At 39.3% G+C, this 20726-nt stretch overlaps 1 protein-coding gene across 9 annotated transcripts in view; it reads left to right on the top strand.

The window, feature by feature from the left end:
• The window catches only part of EPS8 (epidermal growth factor receptor pathway substrate 8), a 199593-nt gene extending 180772 nt beyond the window's left edge, over nucleotides 1-18821 (top strand). For all 9 annotated transcript variants that reach the window (XM_043882575.1, XM_043882568.1, XM_043882570.1 and 6 more), the window contains 4 exons: nucleotides 5715-5937; nucleotides 13830-14010; nucleotides 15231-15360; nucleotides 17578-18821. In XM_043882575.1, coding sequence (XP_043738510.1) covers nucleotides 5715-5937; nucleotides 13830-14010; nucleotides 15231-15360; nucleotides 17578-17694 — 651 coding nt within the window. In that variant the 3' untranslated portion in view covers nucleotides 17695-18821. The remainder of the gene's footprint in view (nucleotides 1-5714; nucleotides 5938-13829; nucleotides 14011-15230; nucleotides 15361-17577) is intronic.
• The last annotated feature ends 1905 nt before the right edge of the window (nucleotides 18822-20726 follow it).

The raw sequence follows: 20726 nt of genomic DNA, 5'->3' as shown, positions 1-20726 counted from the left end.
GATGAAAAGACTGTCATCGAGCATTCCAGGCCTCTGGCTTACTTTCGCTGGGCAACACATGGACCTCCAGGATGCTTCCTGCCCTCCTGGCGTCTACTTGCCACATCAAGTTTCCTCTAGGTCTGCTGACTTGACTTCCTGACGTCTCACACTTGGACTGTTTGTCTACCAGAATCACCCTTTTGCCGACATAGGTTTTTTAAAATCATGCTGTATATTATATCTCTATTTTTAAAATTTATTTTTAACTGAAGGATAATTGCTTTACAGAATTTTGTTGTTTTCTGTCAAACCTCAACATGAATCAGCCATAGGTATACATATGTCCCCTCTTTCTTGAACCTCCCTCCCATTTCCCTCCCCATCCCACCCCCCTAGGTTGATACAGAGTCCCTGTTTGAATTCTGTGAGACATACAGCAAATTCCCATTGGCTTTCTATTTTACATATGGTAATGTAAGTTTCCACATTACTCTGTCCATACACGTCACCCTCTCCTCATCTATCCCCGTGTCCATAAGTCTGATCTCCATGACATAGGTTTTCATGTTGAATGCCAAGTCTGAAACCAACCCCTGCCCTTCTATTATTTCCAGTATCCTCAGAGGCTTGACTGAAGAACTCTTATTTATTATTAATTGTTAAGTCTCTGCTTATTATTATTTTAGATATGCTACCCTACCAAGATGCATGTAATTTTGAATGTCTTGTCATTATAGTCCAGTAAGTTCAACAGAAAGTTTTCCTGTCTGCTCTGTTGCAGAGCAAGAGATGTTGTATTATGGAAACAGCTCCAGTCTAGGTCCTGGTCGATGAGGATTCTAGTCCTGGCTCTGCCCCTGAGTAGCTGTATGACCTTAAAGAAAGCATCTCCTCAGGGTATATGCCTAGTAGTGGGATTGTTGGGTCACATGATAGTTTTATTTCTAGTTTTTGAAGGAATCGCCATATTATTCTCCACAGTGGCTGTATCAATTTACAGTCCCACCAACAAAGCAAGAGGGTTCCCCTCTCTCCACATCCTCTCCAGCATTTACTGTTTATAGATTTTTTAAACGATGGCCATTCTAATCGGTGTGAGGTGATATCTCATGGTAGTTTTGATTGGCATTTCTCTAATGATAAGCGATGTTGGGTGTCTTTTCATGTATTTATTTGCCTGTATGTCTTCTTTGGGTGAACTCCGGGAGTTGGTGATGTGCAGGGAGGCCTGGCGTGCTGCAGTTCATGGGGTCGCAAAGAGTCGGACACGACTGAGCGACTGAACTGACTGAGCTGATGTCTTCTTTGGAGACATGTCTGTTTATGTCTTCTGCCCGTTTTTTTTATTGGGTTGTTTGTCTTTCTGATACTGAGCACCATGAGCTACTCATATATTATTTTTCTGTGCTCCAGTTTGCTGAGTTGTGAAATGGAAGGGGCCAAGTTTCATGATCTCGAGAATCCAGTCTAGATATAAAATTCTTTTATATTCTATACATGTTTAAGTAGCCCTAAATTAAAAGTGGAGATGTTTTCTCCAGGTGAATACTAAACCAGTGTGCTACTAATTTCAGCTCCTCTTATGAATGCTCTGTTTTTCAGGCTCAATCCTGATATTCAGATACTGCTGGACAGAGAGGAAAAGTTTACTAAAGCTGTCTTTATATTCATTCCAGCAGACCAACTTCCTAATAATATTCAGTTCTTAAAATTTTTTTTGAAGTTAATCTTAGAACACTCTATTTATCTATTAAGTAGAGGCATGGTCTTTAGACTGGGATGGTGGATAGTCTTAGATACTTTTATTCTGCTTCATGCATGAAAATTTTTCCAAATATTTCTTGCAGTAATTTGAATAATACCTACTGTCTTTCTCTCTTTCCATGTATGTATAAATTCCTGCCCAACATGCATGTGTACAAAATTATAAAATTTTGTTTAAGTGCTTTCAAGTTCAACTTGCTAAAAAACACACCATGATATATATGTATTTCCTTTTGTAAAGCAACTTATAAGAAGAATTAGTCTTACATGTAATGAACTGTAATTGTATTCTTCATGAACTATAAGATGAACCCTTATCTTAGTATTTTAAAACACAATACTTGGATACACAAATAGTCACTGAAATATTCCACACTGTTTATACTATAGTGTGAGTCTATATAATTTGTTTTATATGACTAGATAGTGGTGGAAATTAATTATATATTTACAGGCTCTTTCTCTGGTTGATTAGTGGGCAGGTAATTTTACTGTCAAAAGCTAATTATCTCACACTCTCTGATATTTGATGTGAAGTATAATTGATATTATTTTCCATCTCCTATGTTAAATTTTCTCATTTGACGTGATTTGCTCCATTTTCCTAATAGCAATTACTTGGCGAGCTGTCAGAGGTAACCCACGTTTATTCCCTCAAGGCACTTCTTTTTTGATGTAATTTTTTGGATTCAATCTCTGGACTTAACACCCTCCAAATGTTCCAGCTGTGCCTAGTTTTCACTGTAGAATGCCAAAGAGACTAAATTTAGAGGGGGAAAAATGTGGAGATCCATTTTTAAGAACAGTTCAATTTTAATGGCTTTGTTGAGCTTGCTTGCATAATTTCCCCTCTGAAGCAATATCTTGCATGAATCAAGAACATATTGACAAATCTCTTTCTTTAATCCTTGAGAATTTCTACTTAGCTTTAGTTGCTACAGAAAAGTGACTCACTGGACTTAATTATCAACAGAAAGTGCATGTTCCATGTGTGCTCAGTCACTCGGTCACATGTCCAGCTCTTTGTGGCCCCATGGACTGTAGTCTGCCAGTCTCCTCACAGAATTTTCTAGGCAGGAGTATGGGAGTGGGTTGCCGTTTCCTACTCCAGGGGATCTTACCGACCCAGGAATCAAACTCTAGTCTCTTGACTCTCCTGCATTGGCAGGCAGGTTCTTTACCGCTGCCACCATCTGGGAAGCCAACATGTTCCATGGAATCTAGCAACTCTGACTTTCTGAGGAAGAGAAAAAAACACAAGAGATATTTTGTTTTAAGTGGAACTTGAAATATATTTGCGGGAGATAAAAGGCAAGAGTTAGGAAGTACTGATGATGGTAGAGAAGTAGGGCCACACCGAGATGACCCATCATCCCTGTCTGCTCAGTACTGAGGGCTTTGAAGGGATGTGGGACTTTGAGTGCTAACCCTGGGAGGGTCCCAGGCTAAATGGGAATAGTTGGCCAAGATTTCTTTTTGGGTTTGGAGACTCAGCACCCTTGGTTCAGGAGAAGAAAGTTCGGGGTAGAGTTCTACTCTCTAAGACTTTCCATTAAGTTGATGGGCCATCAGCTCTCTACTTCCAACCAGAAGTAACCGAGAAGCAGGGGAAGGAGGAGAAGAGCAGTGACTGGGTGGTAAGTAGACAACAGTGGAGAGGATGGGGGCCCAGAGAGAGAAAAGGGATTTCACGAGTCAGGCCTGATTCTCTTTCCTTCCCATGGAGGATGACTTAGCCATTTCCATGTAAAAACCACCTTGGTTTCAGAACAGGTTGTAATGATTTAAGGAAAGTGCTTCCCACCCCATCCCTTTTTTATTCCATGAGGGATAAAAGCATGAGGCAGGTAGGAGAACCATGAAAAGGGGAAAATATGCAAGTAAGTAAAATTTACAACCTAGTTCATGATCATTTTCCTTTGATTTCTCTGTATATTATATATACACATATATATATACACACATACATATATATATTTTGTTTGTTTAAGCCTGTGATAGATTATACTGATAAAGTTGTATTATGTAGCAATGACAGATGATTGAAATGAGGCACAGAAGATTTGGCAAGCCTGTGTGCAGGCTTGATTGTGACAATAACACAGGTATTCAGTTGTTCACAGTATTATTTGATGGCTAGCAAAACACGAGCTGTTCTTGTTTTTTTGAAAGCAGAAAAATATGAATCATACCATGGAATGCAGAAGCTGATAGCATTTTTTGGTTTGTTTAAGCGTTAAAAGCAATCATTTAAATGCTGACACTTTTGAAATCCTAACGTGAGAATTCACTAACCTTTGATGAAATCATGTGCCGAGGACATTCTTGTCAAGGGAACACTGTATATACATTAATCAGATGACATTGGTGTGTGCTAAGTGTTACATGTCTGTGATGTTTGCTGTATTTTGATTGCTCGAAGTATTTTATTGGCCCAAATATAGGAACGTTGTTTTTTAGATCGTCATCATAATAATAATGTATTCGATTATCAAATGTTAGAAATGTTTCCAGGCCTTGGATGTGGAGGGGCCAGCAAAGTCTGTTTCTCTCCCATTTAACTCCATGGCTTGCTCTGTGAATTTAACTCCTCCGCCCTCCCATCTCCCTCCAAGAAACAGCAGCAAGATAAACTCTTCTTTCAGTTCTTCTCCCATCCTTGGTTCATAACCCCCCTGCCTCCCCTACCCACGGGTGGGTGAATGGAAGCTTTTAAAGAGACAGTAGTGAACCCACGCTGCATCTCCCCATCTGGTTTCCACAGGTGTTACTCATTTGCTGTGAAGGTGCCTCTGAGGATGGTGTGTTGTTTCTTAAGTAAGAAAAAGTGATGAATGTGTGTGGTGTGTGTTTTGATATTTTTGATCTCTGTGGAAATTGGGAAGGCCTCTTTTAAAATCAGTACTGCCTTATATTTGGGCCAATTTAGAAATTAAAAAACTCTTCTAGCCAAAGAACCAGATTACCAAAAGGCTTGCTTTTTGCATTTTATTGGCTAATCCTGAATTTCAGAATAATTAAAATTGTGCCAGTACTGTATCTAAACTCTACCTAAATTATAAGTCATTGCTCTGTAGCTTTGATCTGATCCAAAAAATTGCCTTTTGTGAATTTGGAACTTATTCTAATACAGTTATCTGTTATTTTGTTTAAAGCTTTAACTATTGTTTTTAGTTTAATAGGGAATATATATATGTATATAAATATTATTTTATAATAGCCTAAATCATTTAAAAATTACTGAAAGTTATATATTCTGTCACATCCACCTTTTAAAATAAAAATCCCCACATGACCTTTTTTTCTAATAATATGCTTTTGAGACGTAGTCATAAACATTTAATTAAAGATTATCTCATGACCCTCACCACTTAACAAGAAATTTAACCAATTAGCTTTAAGATGATGGCCAAAAAGGTTATGGTTTGAAAAAATTAACAGTATTTTAAATTTGTTTATTTTAAAGCATAGTCCTTTTATCTATTGAAATATTATCCCTCTTTTTAGCAAATTACTTGGAAACAACAGAATTAAACACTTTTGAATAAAACATGCATTTAAAATAAGGAGTAACTAATGCCTTATGTTGTTGATATCAGACATCTTTTGCCTACCCTGCTGTTGTATGATTCCTGGTTCAAATTTAGTTTTCTTGTCATTTATTACTGTCATTAGTACTCCTGTTTGCTATTGGTATATACTTTTGACTTTTGACTGCTGAATTTACATTTTGATTCTGAAGAAATGTGTAGAATATTTAAAAGTAATTTTTAATAATTGTTGCATCATGTAGGATTGGAGGATTATATGTGTGCATGTGTGTACATTAACGCACCCACAAATTTGCTATGGATCTGCAAGTAAGTTTACAAATAAATAGCCAACAACATCCAGTCAAAGTATAATTTATTTTCCTAGCCTAGGTTTATATCTTCATAATTCTGAATGAATTATTTGTTTCTTTGTAGAAACAAAGGATGGAGTATGGCCCAAGAGCAACCGACATTCCTTCTGCCCCATCACCTCCTCCAGCACCGGCTCCTGTCACTGTCCCCCTCCCACCTTCCACTCCAGCACCTATTCCGGTGTCAAAGATCCCGGCAAACATAACCCGTCAGAACAGCAGCTCCAGCGACAGTGGTGGCAGTATTGTGCGAGACAGCCAGCGACAAAAACAAGTTCCTGTGGACCGTAAGTTTCCCAGGGAGGCAAAAATACACAGTTTCTCCTGTGAATTAAAAGCACTACTAGGTAAAAAATTTTGAGTGTTGTTTCTGCTGGTATATGCTAAGTCCCTTCAGTCATGTCCAACTCTGCGACGCTATGGACTGTAGCCCACCAGACTCCTCTGTCCATGGGATTCTCCAGGCAAGAATGTTGGAGTGAGCTGCCATGCCCTCCTCCAGGGAATCTTCCTGACCCAGGGGTTGAACGTGTGTCTCCTGAAGCTCCTACATTTCAGGGATTCCTTACCACTGAGCCTCTAGGGAAGCCCCTCTGCTGGTAATAAATATTATTAAATATATGTAATAGTCCTTTATACTTGCATGGTGCTTCATTGATTGCAAAGTCCCTTATATCTCATTTCTCATCCTCCAAGTAATTCTAAGAAACAGGAAGTCCTCTTTACTCTCTAATGTGTGCATTTCTACACATATTCCAATATATTGTGGTGGCTGAATGCAGACTCTGAAGCCAGACAGACTTGAGTCTGTATAGTGAAACATCACTTGCTGGCCATGAGACCTTCAACAATATAATTATTTTCTCTCTACTTTAATATCTGACTCTTTGCAAACCCATGGACTCTAGCCCACCGGGTTCCTCTGTCCATGGGATTTCCTAGGCAATAATACTGGATTGGGTTGCCAGTTCCTTCTCCAGGGGATCTTCCTGACCCAGGGATCAAACCCAGGCTCCCACATTGCAGGCAGATTCTTTACACACACACGAAACTGTTGGGTGTTGGTTCAGGGGCTCCGAAGAGCTCTAGTACCATAGTCCTTGATGTCTCAGTGCAGAAAATAATTCAACGAGAAGCAAAGAGACAGATAAAAAGTGATTTATGAGAATAAAACACTTATGAGGCTTATGAACTGGTGGGCGAGAGATGTCTTGCCCCAAGAACTTACTGGGCTACAGTTTTCTAATCAAAGGAAACATCAGGAGGGGAAGAAGAACTTCTTTGTCTTTGTTGAGTGGACGTCATGCTTCCATCATCAGCTCCTCCTGAAGGTCGGGCAAGGGAGTTTTTTTGTCCCTGCCTGGTGAAACTAGGTCCACAGAGTATTGTTTATGTGTGCAGAGAGCATGTCCTAGGGATCACTGACTTCCTGAGCTCACTGGGCAGGATGTGGGTCTCATGCCACCATTGTTTTATTGTTTTGGGACACGTCTCATGCTTCTCTTGCATGGTTTTGTTGTTAAGCATGCCTCCTTGGTTTTGCAGTTAAGCAAACCTACTTTCCTGAGTAATCATTAATTTACAGGGGTCTCCCATATTTTTTACTTACAATCCTGTAGTGGGATTAACTATTTACTCACCTACTTGGCTTCCTTGGTGGCTCAGATGGTAAAGCCTGCAATGTGGGAAAGCCAGGTTCGACAACTGGGTAGGGAAGATACCCTAGAGAAGGAAATGGCTACCCACATCAGTATTCTTACCTGGAGCATTCCTTGGACTTAGGAACCAGATGGGCCACAGTCCGTGGGGTCACGAAGAATTGGACATGACTGAGCGACTAACACTTTTCACTTTCTTTTGTCCCTTTACTCTGTCCCTATCGTATATATGGTAGGTATACACACACACACAAAATCACACTAGCTTAATATAATTAGTTCTGAATTCTGTTCTTTGCTCATATAAACATACTTTTACTGTAGATGATCACTCTATTTTCTTTACTTTCAATATTATTTATACTGTTGGAGTGAAAATTCATCTTCATGTGAAATCTCATCTCTGGCATCCAGATACATGTCTTGGAACTATTAACTTTATAGCTGGATCGGATACTTGAGATTCAGGTTCTTATCTCAGTAAATCATAGCCCCATCTATTCAGTTGTGGTCCTTCTTGATAAATTAAAAGTTTTTTTAAAAGAAGACCCTGAAACTATTACTGTTTAATTGTTTTGGAAATTCTGGCTAAATACAATAAGCACAAACCTACTTTAATACATTACTTTCTCAACTGAAGTATAGTAAAGTTTAAATTACCTTCTTATCTATATCTTGACCTTACCAAACAAACTAATGGAAAAATGAAGTTTTGGAAAAATGACGAACTTTTTCTGTGCAGCAAAAATAACTATGCCTGCGCACGTGTGTGGTTGAGAGTGTGTGTATAATTGGCTACTAAATTTTAAAATGGCTACATTTCCCTGTATTTTTTAAAAGGTTGCTTTTCTTTTTTTTCAGACAATAAAGACATAGTTTTGAGATGAGAAAGTTCTATAAATGTCTTTGTTGATTTCCCTAAGGAAAACATTGCTCTCAGAGAGTTTCTTCCTTCTTACACCAGTTTATAATATCCCCCTTCCCTGATCCGTCAGTGCAGTAATCTTTGACATGGTGGCACTTTTTTTCCAGGCCTGGGATCAGGGTTCATAGGCATCCAGGCCCAATTTTGGAACATTCTGTGGGCTGGGACAATTTGTTCTTTGTCCTACTCTAAGAAACTAAGAATAACCTAATGGGAAAGAGGCGTGGTTAGAATTCTTTAAAGATAGAGAACTCTCCTGATAATTGTGACTCATCATTTTTAAGTCTGTTTTTCATAAGTAAAAGGGTGACATTTGTATGTAAAGCATAAACATCTCTCCCCAAATTAACACTTGTACTGTTTCCTTAAACTAGTAACATTCTACATTTACTTATATAATGTTCCTTTTAAAGGTAGCTCAAAAAATAGTTTGTCATTAAATAAAGATAATCCTTTTTGTAAAACAAATATCCTCTTGATAACTTTTTATCTTTGTGAGTACTTTTTTGGAGAACATTTATTCTGAATGAATGTTGGGGCTTCTCAACAGTCTTTTCGAAGCAAACAGACATGTTTCTTTATCGGTAGCCTGGTTTCTTTCAAAATATAGATTTTGTGCTACCTGTGTTCTCTGCATATGGTCTCTGATAAGTCTGATAAGACTTCTGATAAGATAAAATTGAAGGAGCTGTAATTTGAATACTCACCCATAAAAATGTTACCAGATAGCCATGGACAAGGAGAAAAAGTCAACAGGTCCATTGATTCAAACCAGCTGCTAGAGCCTTGTGTCACATGAGCTCAGTTCAGTTCAGTTCAAGTTGCTCAGTCTTGTCTGACTGTTTGTCGGACAAAGAGGCAGGACACCCCAGGCTTCACTGTCCATCAACTGTCCATCAACTATCCTTCACTGTCCAGCAACTCCCGGAGCTTGCACAATCTCATGTCCCATTGAGTTGGTGATGCCATCCAACCATCTTATCTTCTGTCATCCCCTTCTCCTCCTGCCTTCAGTCTTTCCCAGAATCAGGGTCTTTTCTAATGAGTGTTCTTCACATCAGATGGCCAAAGTATTGGAGCTTCAGCTTCAGGGTCAGTCCTTCCAATGAATATCCAGGGTTGATTTTCTTTAGGATTGACTGGTTTGTTTTCCTTGCCGTCCAAGGGACTCTCAAGAGTCTTCTCCAACACCACAGTTCAAAAGCATCTATTCTTTGGCACTCAGCTTTCTTTATGGTCCCATTCTCACATCCATACATGACTACTGGAAAATTCACAGCTTTGACTATACAGGCCTTGTTGGCAAAGTAATGTCTCTGCTTTTTAATATGCTATCTAGGTTGGTCATAACTTTCCTTCCAAGGAGTAAGTGTCTTTTAATTTCATGGCTGCAATCACCATCTGCAGTGATTTTGGAGCCCCCAAAAATAAAGTCAACCACTGTTTCCACTTTCTCCCCATCTATTTCCCATGAAGTGATGGGACTGGATGCCATGATCTTAGTTTTCTGAATGTTGAGCTTTAAGCCAACTTTTTCACTCTCCTCTTTCACTTTCATCAAGAGGCTCTTTAGTTCCTTTTTGTTTTCTGCCATTAGGATGTTGTCATCTGCATATCTGAGGTTATTGATATTTCTCCCAGCAATCTTGATTCCAGCTGTGCTTCATCCAGCCCAGCATTTCACATGATGTACTCTGCATATAAATTAAATCAACAGGGTGACAGTATACAGCCTTGACATACTCCTTTCCCAATTTGGAACCAGTCCATTGTTCCATGTCCAGTTCTAACTGTTGACCTGCATACAGATTTCTCAGGAGGCAGGTAAAGTGGTCTGGTATTCCCATCTCTTTAAGAGTTTTTCACAGTTTGTTGTGATCCCACAGTCAAAGGCTTTAGTGTAGTCAATGAAGTAGAAGTACATGTTTTTCTGGAATTCTCTTGCTTTTTCTATGATCCAGTGGATGTTGGCAATTTGATCTCTGATTCCTCTGTCTTTTCTAAATCCAGCCTGAACATCTAGAATTTCCCTGTTCGCTTACTGTCGAAGCATAGCTTGGAGAATTTTGAGCATTACTTTGCTAGCGTGTGAGATGAGTGCAATTGTGTGGTAGTTGGAACATTCTTTGGCATTGCCTTTCTTTGGGACTGGAATGAGAACTGATCTTTTCCAGTTCTGTGGCCACTGCTGAGTTTTCCAAATTTGCTGGCATGTTGAGTGCAGCACTTTAACAGCATCATCTTTTAGGATTTGAAATAGCTCAGCTGGAATTCCGTCACCTCCACTAGCTTTGTTCGTAGTGATGCTTCCTAAGGCCCACTTGACTTCTCACTGCAGCATGTCTGGCTGTAGGTGAGTGATCACACCATCGTGGTTATCTGGGTCATGAAGATCTTTTTTGTATAGTTCTTCTGTGTGTTCTTGCCACCTCTTCTTAATATCTTCTGCTTCTGTTAGGTCCATACCAATTCTGTCCTTAATTTTGCCCATCTTTGCATGAAATGTTCCCTTGATATCTCTAATTTTCTTGAAGAGATCTCTAGTCTTTCCCATTCTATTGTTTTCTACTGTCATATAAGCTATTCAGTTCTATTCGTCATATTTTCAAAAAGGCTCTCCTCTTCCCACTTTTGAACAGATCAATGCTTCAGTTGTTTTGCATGTCTTCTGCTTCCTTTGAAATGTTACTTCTTTTATTTGAGTTTAATCTTTAGTAATATAAGAAGTGTTGTTTTAGAGAGAGGTGTAAAGTTAGTCTAGTATGTTGTTATGTGCTAGAACATTGCAAGTGGAAACCAAAGCCAGGAACACATCACAAGAGGTTTTTATATTCCTGGGAAAGAGGTTATACTTTAGACTGGAGATGGTCCTGCAGTGGCTAAGTCAACAGAGAAGGAAATAAATCTTTTAGTGTGGTGATACTTTTTTTTATTATTTCTTTGAGATGTTCTCCTCTGTTGTATGGCAGTGTGACTAAATCGTAGTGATTTAAAAGAGTTAACTAATAAAATGCATGCCATGTATTAGCTAAATGTAACCATTGGTAATATTCCCTCTCTCTCTAGCCTCTCATACTCCCTCCTTCCCTCTCTTCCTTTCACTTATTTCTCTTTCTTTTGACTTCTTTTTTCTTCAAAAGCTTTCCTGGGTACTTGAGGAATTTAAAAAAAAATTAGGCTAAAATAACACTATCTTATTATTTCACACTTTCACTTACACACTTTCACTTATTTCCCAGGGACACCAAATACTTTCTGAAATATTCTTCCTGAAAAAAAGAATCAGAAGAGTGGTCACAAAAGCTCGCTTTAGTGACCAGGTCACTGTCACTTGCGAACTTAGTTAAATCGGATTACTGTATCAGTTCTTTGTACTTAATCCTTGAAGGTGATATACTGCAGATATGTATGTGTATGTCTCTGACTCAGATTTTAAATGGATAAATTTAGCTGTTGTATTGAGAAGAGAATGAAGAACAAAGAGTGGGGTCATGGAGAGAAGCAACAGAGAGATCTGTGAACAGGCAGGTGGATCAGACCAAGCTGGCAACAGAAAAAAGATGGAGTGAAGTGGTTGGATGTGTGGCGTATTCTAATGGTAGGACTAACAAGTTTTGCCAGTGGATTGGATGTAATTGAGGGCAAAGGGGAATCAGGCATACCTCAGTGGTATTTTGCTGGAGGAACTGAAAAATAGAATTCCCAACTAAGTTGGGAAGTCTAGCATAAAAGCAAGCTTCAGGAGAAGATGAGTCATTCCAATGTGGACATGTTACATTTGTGATATCTAGTAGACATCCAAATGAATATATCAAGTAGAGAGTTGGTGTAATATGAGTCTAGAGTTCTGAGGACCAGCCTGGACTGCAGAAATAATTTGGGTAGTCACCAGCTTTTAAATGGTGTTTAAAGCCATGAAACCACCCACAATGATCATTGGTTCAGAGAGTGCATCAAGAAAAGAGGTCTAAGGACTGAGCCCTGGAGAGTTAGGGAGATGAGACAATTCCGAGAATAGGATATTGAGGCCTGTGAGACAGGAGAAAAATCAGAGGGTGTGTGTGTCCTGAAGGCCATAAGAAGGTGTTTCAAGGAGGAGTTGCCTTCTTCAAATGTTGCTGATGGATGGCATAAGTAAATGACTGGGAATCAACCATTGGAGCTTAGCAAAATGATGTGGAGAGATGCACCAATAGCCTAATTGCAGTGAATTTAAGAGGAAATTGAAGAACAGGAGTTTGAGTAGGCTAGTCTGGACAGTTTTTCTAGTTTTGCTAAAAGAGGAGCAGAGAAATAGGCAGTAGCTGAGAGGGGACATGGGATTAAGAAAGGGCTTATTTAGGAACGTCCCTGGCAGTCCAGTGGTTAGGACTTCTCCTTCCAATGCAGGGGGTGCAGGTTTGATCCCCACTCAGGAAGCTAACTAAGATCCCATATGCCTCACGGCCACAAAACCGAAACATAAAAACAGAAGCCATATTGCAGCAAGTTCAGTAACGACTTTAAAATTGGTCCACTTAAAAATCTTAATAAAAAAAAGCTCTTATTTAAATGTGAGAGAAGTAACAAAATAATAGCATGTTAATTGGTTGAAATGATTCAGTCAAAGAGGAAAATAGATAACATGGAAGAAGCAGGGGGAAATTACTGTCAGAGGATTTAAATCGACAGAGGCCATGGGGTCTAGTGCACTTGTAGAGGGGTTGCCTGAGGACTGTGGAGTCACTTGTCTCTAATGCAATAGAAGGACAGCTGGCAGAGTGTACAGAGAAGGTGCTGGTGGTGCTGGTGGTGAGGAGAGCTTCTAGGGGATCTTAGCGGGGAGAGCTGCTAAGGAAACTTAGGGATCTCAGTTTAACTTCTTTATTTTACCCAGAAATGATGAAAATGAGATCATCAGCTCAGGGTAAGGATTGGAGACTGGGTGTTGGGAGGTTCACGGAAGGAAGAACATAGGCAATGTTTGTGTAACAGCAGGCAATTGCATGGTCCAACGTGGGATTTCTCACCTTGAGCCCTGTGGACGTTTGAGGCTGCGTACCTCTCTGCTGTAGGAGACTGACCTGCATGGATTGCAGCCTGTCTTGTCATCTCAGGCCTCTACTCACTGCATGATGGTAGCTTCCTTCTTTCTCGACCCCCATTTGTGACATCTTCCAAGTGTCTCTGGCTGTTGCCAGATGTCCCTTGGAGTCAAAATCCCCCACCCAGTTGAAAACCACTGGCCTCAGGAAATGTAGTGTGGTTATCAGGGAGCATTAACCACCCAGTGGAGGTACGTGATCATGAATTTAACATGAGCTCACTCGGCACTGTTATGTTCTATTCTGTGTGCAGGTGCAGCACAGAGTAAGAAAGTGAGATTTAACAAGGGCGGGGGTCTTGCCAAATGAATACAGTGAAGACAGAGAAGAAACAGGGAGTGGTTTTAGTAATTGATCATGAAGTTTATGCTTGGTGAGAATGAACGGGAAGATAGGAGGAATACTAGATTGTCAGCCCTGCTGGGGTCAAAAGATGGTTGGCTTTGGAGTTCTAGAGAGAGTGAGTTGTTGGGGCTTTCAAAAAAAATAACCTCCTCTGTGTTGGTATCTAGGGAGGAAATCTCAGATGGAGGAAGTGCAGGATGAACTTATCCACAGACTGACCATCGGTCGGAGCGCCGCCCAGAAGAAGTTCCATGTGCCACGACAGAATGTGCCAGTTGTCAATATCACCTATGACTCCACCCCAGAGGAGGTGAAGACCTGGTTACAGTCAAAGGGCTTCAACCCTGTGTAAGTCTCTCTGGGGACCCTTTACAGTTCTGTGCGTAAAGCATGAAGTGTTTTCAGTTTGATCACTAAGATGCACAAGTGATTCCTAGAAAATGTGAGAACCCAAGCTACATCTGTTATACTTAGGAAATGACTCTAGCCATTTATAGTTAAAAAAAGAATTGCAAGAAGCAGAAATAACTGTCTTTTGTTGGCACCCCATTTTCTAGATGGTGGTGTCTGTTCATCATTGGTTTCTAAAGCAGTCTGTTAGCAGCTGTCTTTATCCTTCAGAAAGTCACATGTGTAGACTGTGGTCTTAAACTTGACTCCCTAGGCCACAGAGGACATAAAGCAGAAACTTTCCTCCCGCTGTAGCATATAGATCCCAAGCAAATAAAAAAATAGATGACATTACTTATCATGGGTTATAACCTAATAGAGCTTTTCCTTTCGGAAATCCATAGCGAAGTTTTATTTTTCTATTCAAAAATCGTAAATATTTTGTGTATATTTGTTACACATATTTGAACATGTATTTGAACTCTTTGAACAATGCATATCCAAGAGAACCTGACACATTGCAAACTCACCTATTACTGAAAAGAATGAGGTACACTGGTTAGTCAGTTGCCTGACTGCTAGAAAGTTATCTATTCCTTCTACAGAACACCACATTTCAAGGAATTGCTACAACATAATAAGAATAGTAAACCCAGATGGCTCTTTTTTGATTGTTTATGATTAGTGATCTTATTATTAGTGATAATGACCTCAAGGTCACTATCAAGCTAGCCCCCTGTCGTTGCCCTAAGCACTCTAGTACCATTTATGATTTGCAGTGTATAGAACACCTAGAGAAGGGAGATTGTAGAGGAACAGAAATTTTCCTTTTGTTTTTTCCAGACAGTTTGTATATATGTATGTATGTATTTGTAATTTATTTTTATATAAATATAGTTGATTTACAGTGTCATGTTAATTTCTGCTATAAGCAAAGTGGCTCAGCTATGCATCTATATACATTCTTTTTTATATTCTTTTCCATATGGTTTACCCCAGGATGTTGAATATAGTTCCGTGTGCTATACAGTAGGACTTGGTTGCTTATCCATCCTATCTATAATAGTTAGCATCTGCCAACTCCAGACTCTCAGTTCGTCCCTGCCCCTTGGCCACCACAAGTCCAGACAGTATTTTTAATGCTCTGTTTTTTTCCTTTCTTTCTTTTGTTTTCTCAGGACTGTTAATAGTCTTGGAGTATTAAATGGTGCACAACTTTTCTCTCTCAATAAAGATGAACTGAGAACCGTCTGCCCAGAAGGGGCCAGAGTCTTTAGCCAAATCACTGTTCAGAAAGCTGCATTAGAGGTATGACTTGCCAACCTAAGATGGTGTTTTTCTATATTAGTCATGAGGGTGGACTGCAGTTTGAAAGCTCTGGAAATAATGTTTGTGTCCCTACTGGTCACTCTGCCTTTTATACAGAGCTGAATTCAACTTGAATCAGGTTTAATAATCTGTTACTGGAGTCATCAGTGGCCACTTTTAGGGAGATTAATTTATTGCAAGTGTGCCTGCAGAGTGAAGCTTGAGCTTCATGTATTTTTGGATGTCTACTAAAAAGCCTAACGCTTTCATTTTATATGTGCTAACTACTTCTGTAGGAATTTTGTTTGTTCATTTACTTCAAGTGGATAAATGACCTAAGAGGCCAGAACATTTTTGCCTGTCCTTAATGTTGTTTGTAGATTCTAGCAAGTTAGAGATTGCTGTTGTTTAGTTCCTAAGTTGTGTCTGACTCTTTTGTGACTCCACGGACTGCAGCCCACCAGGCTCCTCTGTCCATGGGATTTCCCAGGCAAAATACTGGAGTGGAGTGCCCTTTCCTTCTTCAGGGGATCTTCCCAACCCAGAGATCGAACCCAGGCCTCCTGCACTGCAGGCAGATTCTTTACCGCTGAGCCACCAGGGAAACCCAGGTTTGAGGTTATAAAGTGTTAAAACCGGGGCTGTGTGCCTTAGGCCTGCTTAGTGAAGTGAAAGTTGCTCAGCCCGACTCTTTGCGACCCCATGGACTATACAGTTTATGGAATTCTCCAGGCCAGAATACTGGAGTGGGTAGCCTTTCCCTTCTCCAGAGGATCTTCCCAACCCAGGGATCGAACCCAGGTCTCCTGCACTGCAGGCAGATTCATTACCAAATGAGCTATCAGATAAGCCTGCTGCTGCTGCTGCTAAGTCACTTCAGTCATGTCCGACTCTGTGTGACCCCATAGATGGCAGCCCACCAGGCGCTTATACATATAAATAATCAGAGGGAAAATATTAGGTAGGGATCACTGGAAACAGAGAGCCCTGAAGAGTAGTTCCTTAGTTATAGTTGTCTCTATGGAAGCAGGAGAGTAAATTTTTTCTAGATTGGATACACTTAAGCTTCCAATATCCTTCTCTACTTAACATGGGCTGTGTAAGGGTAGTAGTTTCTAACTGTTACATCTCTCAGCTCTTAATAGCTTTCGTGAAAAATTAGACTCAAATGAAAAGATATAGGCTTTGGTGTGAAATCAATACACAATTATCTCTAGCAGGTATATTGTATAAATTCAACAGTTAAATAACGTACTGAAATAGCCTTGTGCATGCAACCCTGTAACCATTCTCAGTCGGGAGAAATATTTCCCTTGGAAAATTTTCCTACCACATTGATCTTGCTTGGTCCTATATTAGGCTTACTGTCTGTTGAATATGAATCAGGATTATATTTTTCCTCAGACTGTTTAGTTACCATTATACATTCTGATTTTATTGAGAATGTGTAAATTACTCCCTAAGGGTTAAGTAAGTTCCATAATCCTAACACTTCTGAGTTCCTTCAGTCCGGACTCCCTATTGCTATCATTTTCCCTGACTGCCCATGTCCTCCTGGCCTCTTGTTTCCTCTTCCTCTGGTTGTGAATGGAGGCAGAGACTTGTTACCTGGGGTTCTTCATCTTCCCCAGGCACCTTCCCATCATGCCCTTCTCTTGTATCTAGTTCATTATTTACTGACCTGTGTCGCCAGAGACTTCTGTAGATCAGAGAGGATTATAGTGGGTGCACAGTGGTTGTAGGTCAGACTTCAAAAGGACAAAAACCAACAAGGTATCAGATGGTCAGAATCCTTTGGTGTGGGGAAGCTTGGTGTTTTCTGAGCCCAGTCTTCGGGCCTGATTTAGAATCCCCTATAGCAGATAGATGAATATCTTGCTTGACCTAAAGAGCATTCTTTGATAAGTTACCATCCTTTTGTACTTATTGTACAATCTCTTCTTTCTCCCAGGGAATCTAAAGTATTCCACATGCATTGCTGATTTACCTTTAACATGTTCAAGTGAAAGCATGGTGAATGAATGGTCTTTAGACACTAAGTGAAAAAGTGAGGTTAGTGAAGTCCAAATCATCACTTAGGTGAGGGCAGCCTTCAGTTCCCCGCCAAGAGACGTGAGAAGAAAAACACAAAGAACTTTTAGCCTGAGCCATTTCATTATATGATCTGTAGCCTCACAAACCAGTAACCATCTTGTCTGAACCATGTTTGTTTTTCAGGATAACAGCGGCAGCTCTGAGTTGCAAGAAATCATGCGAAGACGACAGGAAAAAATCAGTGCTGCTGCAAGCGACTCAGGAGTGGAGTCTTTTGATGAGGGAAGCATCACTAATTAGTATCAAAACCCCATTATTCTTGGCATGTTTCCACCATGCTTTGTTTTAAGAAGCCATGAAAGGAATGTCAGATTCTTCTTTCTTGGTATACAGAATTTATCGCCATAAAGAAACAATGCAAACCTAAGTAAGCAGAGGACTTGTTTCTGGGCCCATTATTTTTATTAAAATTAAAAATTTTAAGCAGAATTTTTGACCTTGGGAAATATTTTGCATACTCGACCAAGGTGAGGTTTCCTTTAATGGATTATTTCATCTCAGTCTCAATGCATAAGCAAATTTTTTTTGACAGTGGTGAATTTATTTATTGCAGCAAAACAAAAAGATAGATTTGTCCATGATTCAAAATCTAAATATTTTTAGTTTTGCCTGTGACTATGTTGTGTATCATCCAGGGTGTAGCTTACTTTAGGTTAGTCTCTGCTTACTTAGATCTCTTCTTGGACATATAGACTATTTAGATTTATTTAAAGTTCTTAATGCCAACAGTTTAAAAAAATTGAAACATTTAATGAACTGTAAAGTACAACAAGGCCTTGGACATACAAATAGAAACCTTTGGAACATTCCTGAGACATTTTATTTGTCATGGCTCTGTTGCTCACAATTCCTTGTATAGCTTGTATTTTGGTTTAGTTTATATTCTGCCTATTATCTATACCATGTTCTTATATAATAAGAAAGCACAAAAGAGGTCACATACATTGAAAATCTGTCACAGGAAATAGCCTGCGTTGGTGTGTGTTACAGTATTTTGCTTAATGAAGGCCTCAGTCCTGAATATTGATATACGTAGTTAAAAGCAAATTGGGGCCATCTTATGTGTTTATCTGTGTCAAGTTTTTCTGGTAATAAGAAATAATCCACACATATTTTGATCCTGTGAAAGATTCTAGGTAGAGAAAAGAAAGAGACCTAACCTTCAACAAAGTTATTTTTGGAAACATGATTTTTGTCATTAAATGTTATATTATTTCACATATATAAAACAGATGTTATGTAAGAATGTTGTATATTTTAACATAAACCCATTTAGAGAGATTATCTAGATTCATTAATTTTCATAGTGCCTTTTTCACATGAGTCAGCTGGAAAGTCTGCAATAAACAGTATTTGCTGTATGTTAATAAATGGCTTCTGTCTCATTGGCAAAAGGGACCTTTGGTGTGAAGAATGGGGATCACGGTTGAGTGGAATGGGGAAAACAGAGGCCCACTTTTTTTTTTTCCTTTTTAAACTGATTTCCAGTGAAGTTCTGAGTGGGTAAAAACTGCTCTAGATTACTTTCTTCAATTGTTTCTCTTTCTTCCACCTCTCTTATTTCATCACATTTTCTTCTACCATCAAGTCCAGTTGATCCCAGTAGTAGAAACAAACTTACACTCCGCATTTGTGATTATGAAGTGCTTCCATATAAAGCCTTGTTAGAGAGCTATAATAATCTGTGAATTGTATATTATAGGTGAGGAGGATTAGCTTCCTAGAGGTTAATTTTCCCCAAATCATGAGGGATATGAGAGCCTCTTGTTTTCCATTTCTCAGCTCCCCCAAAGCACTGTCCCTCAGACAAAGTGAGACAAACATTAGAATAACAGTTATTGTATATCTTTCCCATTTCATAAGCATGGATGCATATGTATTTATTTTTAAAAATTATTTGCTTATTTATTTTTAAATGTTTTTAATTTTTTAATAAAAAAATTTTTTTGGCCATACCACATGGAATGCAGGACCTTAATCCCCTGACTGAGGATTGAACCCATCTTCCCCCGACAGTGGAAGCACAGAGTCCTAACCCCTGGACCACCAGAAAGTTTCCTGATGCACATTTATAACTTAGCCCTTATGGAAAATCTCTGAAAATGTAGAGATAAGACAAAAGAAATTAGGATAGGAAAGTTAAAATAACCTGTGTGTAGTATAGTATAATCTGATTCGAAAAGAATTGGTGTCATTTATAAGTATGTCTTTATGCTATAAAATTCCAAAGGAAAATATCACAGAGGTAGTAATTGCAGGAAGTATTTACCTCCTTCAGGGTGGTGGCGACAAAGAGAAGAGTTGGAATTCATGGAATTGAAAAGCTGGAGGGAGAATTTGATCCAGACATCTGAGGAGTTAGGTTACTGGGATGAGAAATTGGGAGAAAAGTTCCCACCACTGGTAAATAAACAGACCTCCCAGAAGAGGGGCACAGCCAAACTGGTGCTGTTGCCTTAGGAATTCAGAAAATAATTCAGCTGGAAAAAAAAAAATAGTTTACTCTGTATGACAGTCTATAGGCCCATCCATGTCTTTACAAATGACCCAGTTTTATTCTTTTTTATGGCTGAGTAAAATCCCATTGTATATATGTACCACACTTTCTCTATCCACTGCTCTGTTGATGGATATTTAGTTTGTTTCCATGTCCTGGCTGTTGTAAATTGTGCTGCAGTGAACATGGATCTTTTTGAATTATGGTTTGCTCTGGGAGTATGGGCTTCCCTGGTAACTCAGCTGGTAAAGAATCTGCCTGCAATGCAGGAGACACCAGTTTGATCCCTGGGTCAGGAAGATCCCCTGGAGAAGGAACGGCTACTCACTTCAGTATTCTGGCCTGGAGAACCCCATGGATATAGTCCATGGGGTACCAAAGGGCCAGACACGACTGAGTGACTTTCACTTTCACTTTCTGGGTGTATGCCCAGTAGTGGGATAAAGTCAGAAAGAGAAAAACAAATACGATATACTAACACATGTATGTGGGTTCTAGAGAAATAGGTATAGATGATCTTATTTACAAAACAGAAATAGAGACAAAGACATAGAGAACAAACGTATGGATACCAAGGGAGAAAGAGGAGGATGGGAATGAATTGGGAGACTGGGATTGAAACATATACACTATTGACAGTATGTATAAAACAGATAACTAATGAGAACAAGAACCTACTATATAGCACAGGGGACTCTGCTCAGTGCTTTGTGGTGACCTAAATATGAAGTAAATAAAAAAAAGGGGGGTGTATGTATATGTATAGCGGATTCAT

This window comes from Cervus elaphus, chromosome 22 (assembly GCF_910594005.1).
Source record: "Cervus elaphus chromosome 22, mCerEla1.1, whole genome shotgun sequence".
Taxonomy (NCBI): domain Eukaryota; kingdom Metazoa; phylum Chordata; class Mammalia; order Artiodactyla; family Cervidae; genus Cervus; species Cervus elaphus.
Note: the sequence above shows the minus strand (reverse complement) of the source record. Positions and strands in the feature narration are given on the sequence as shown.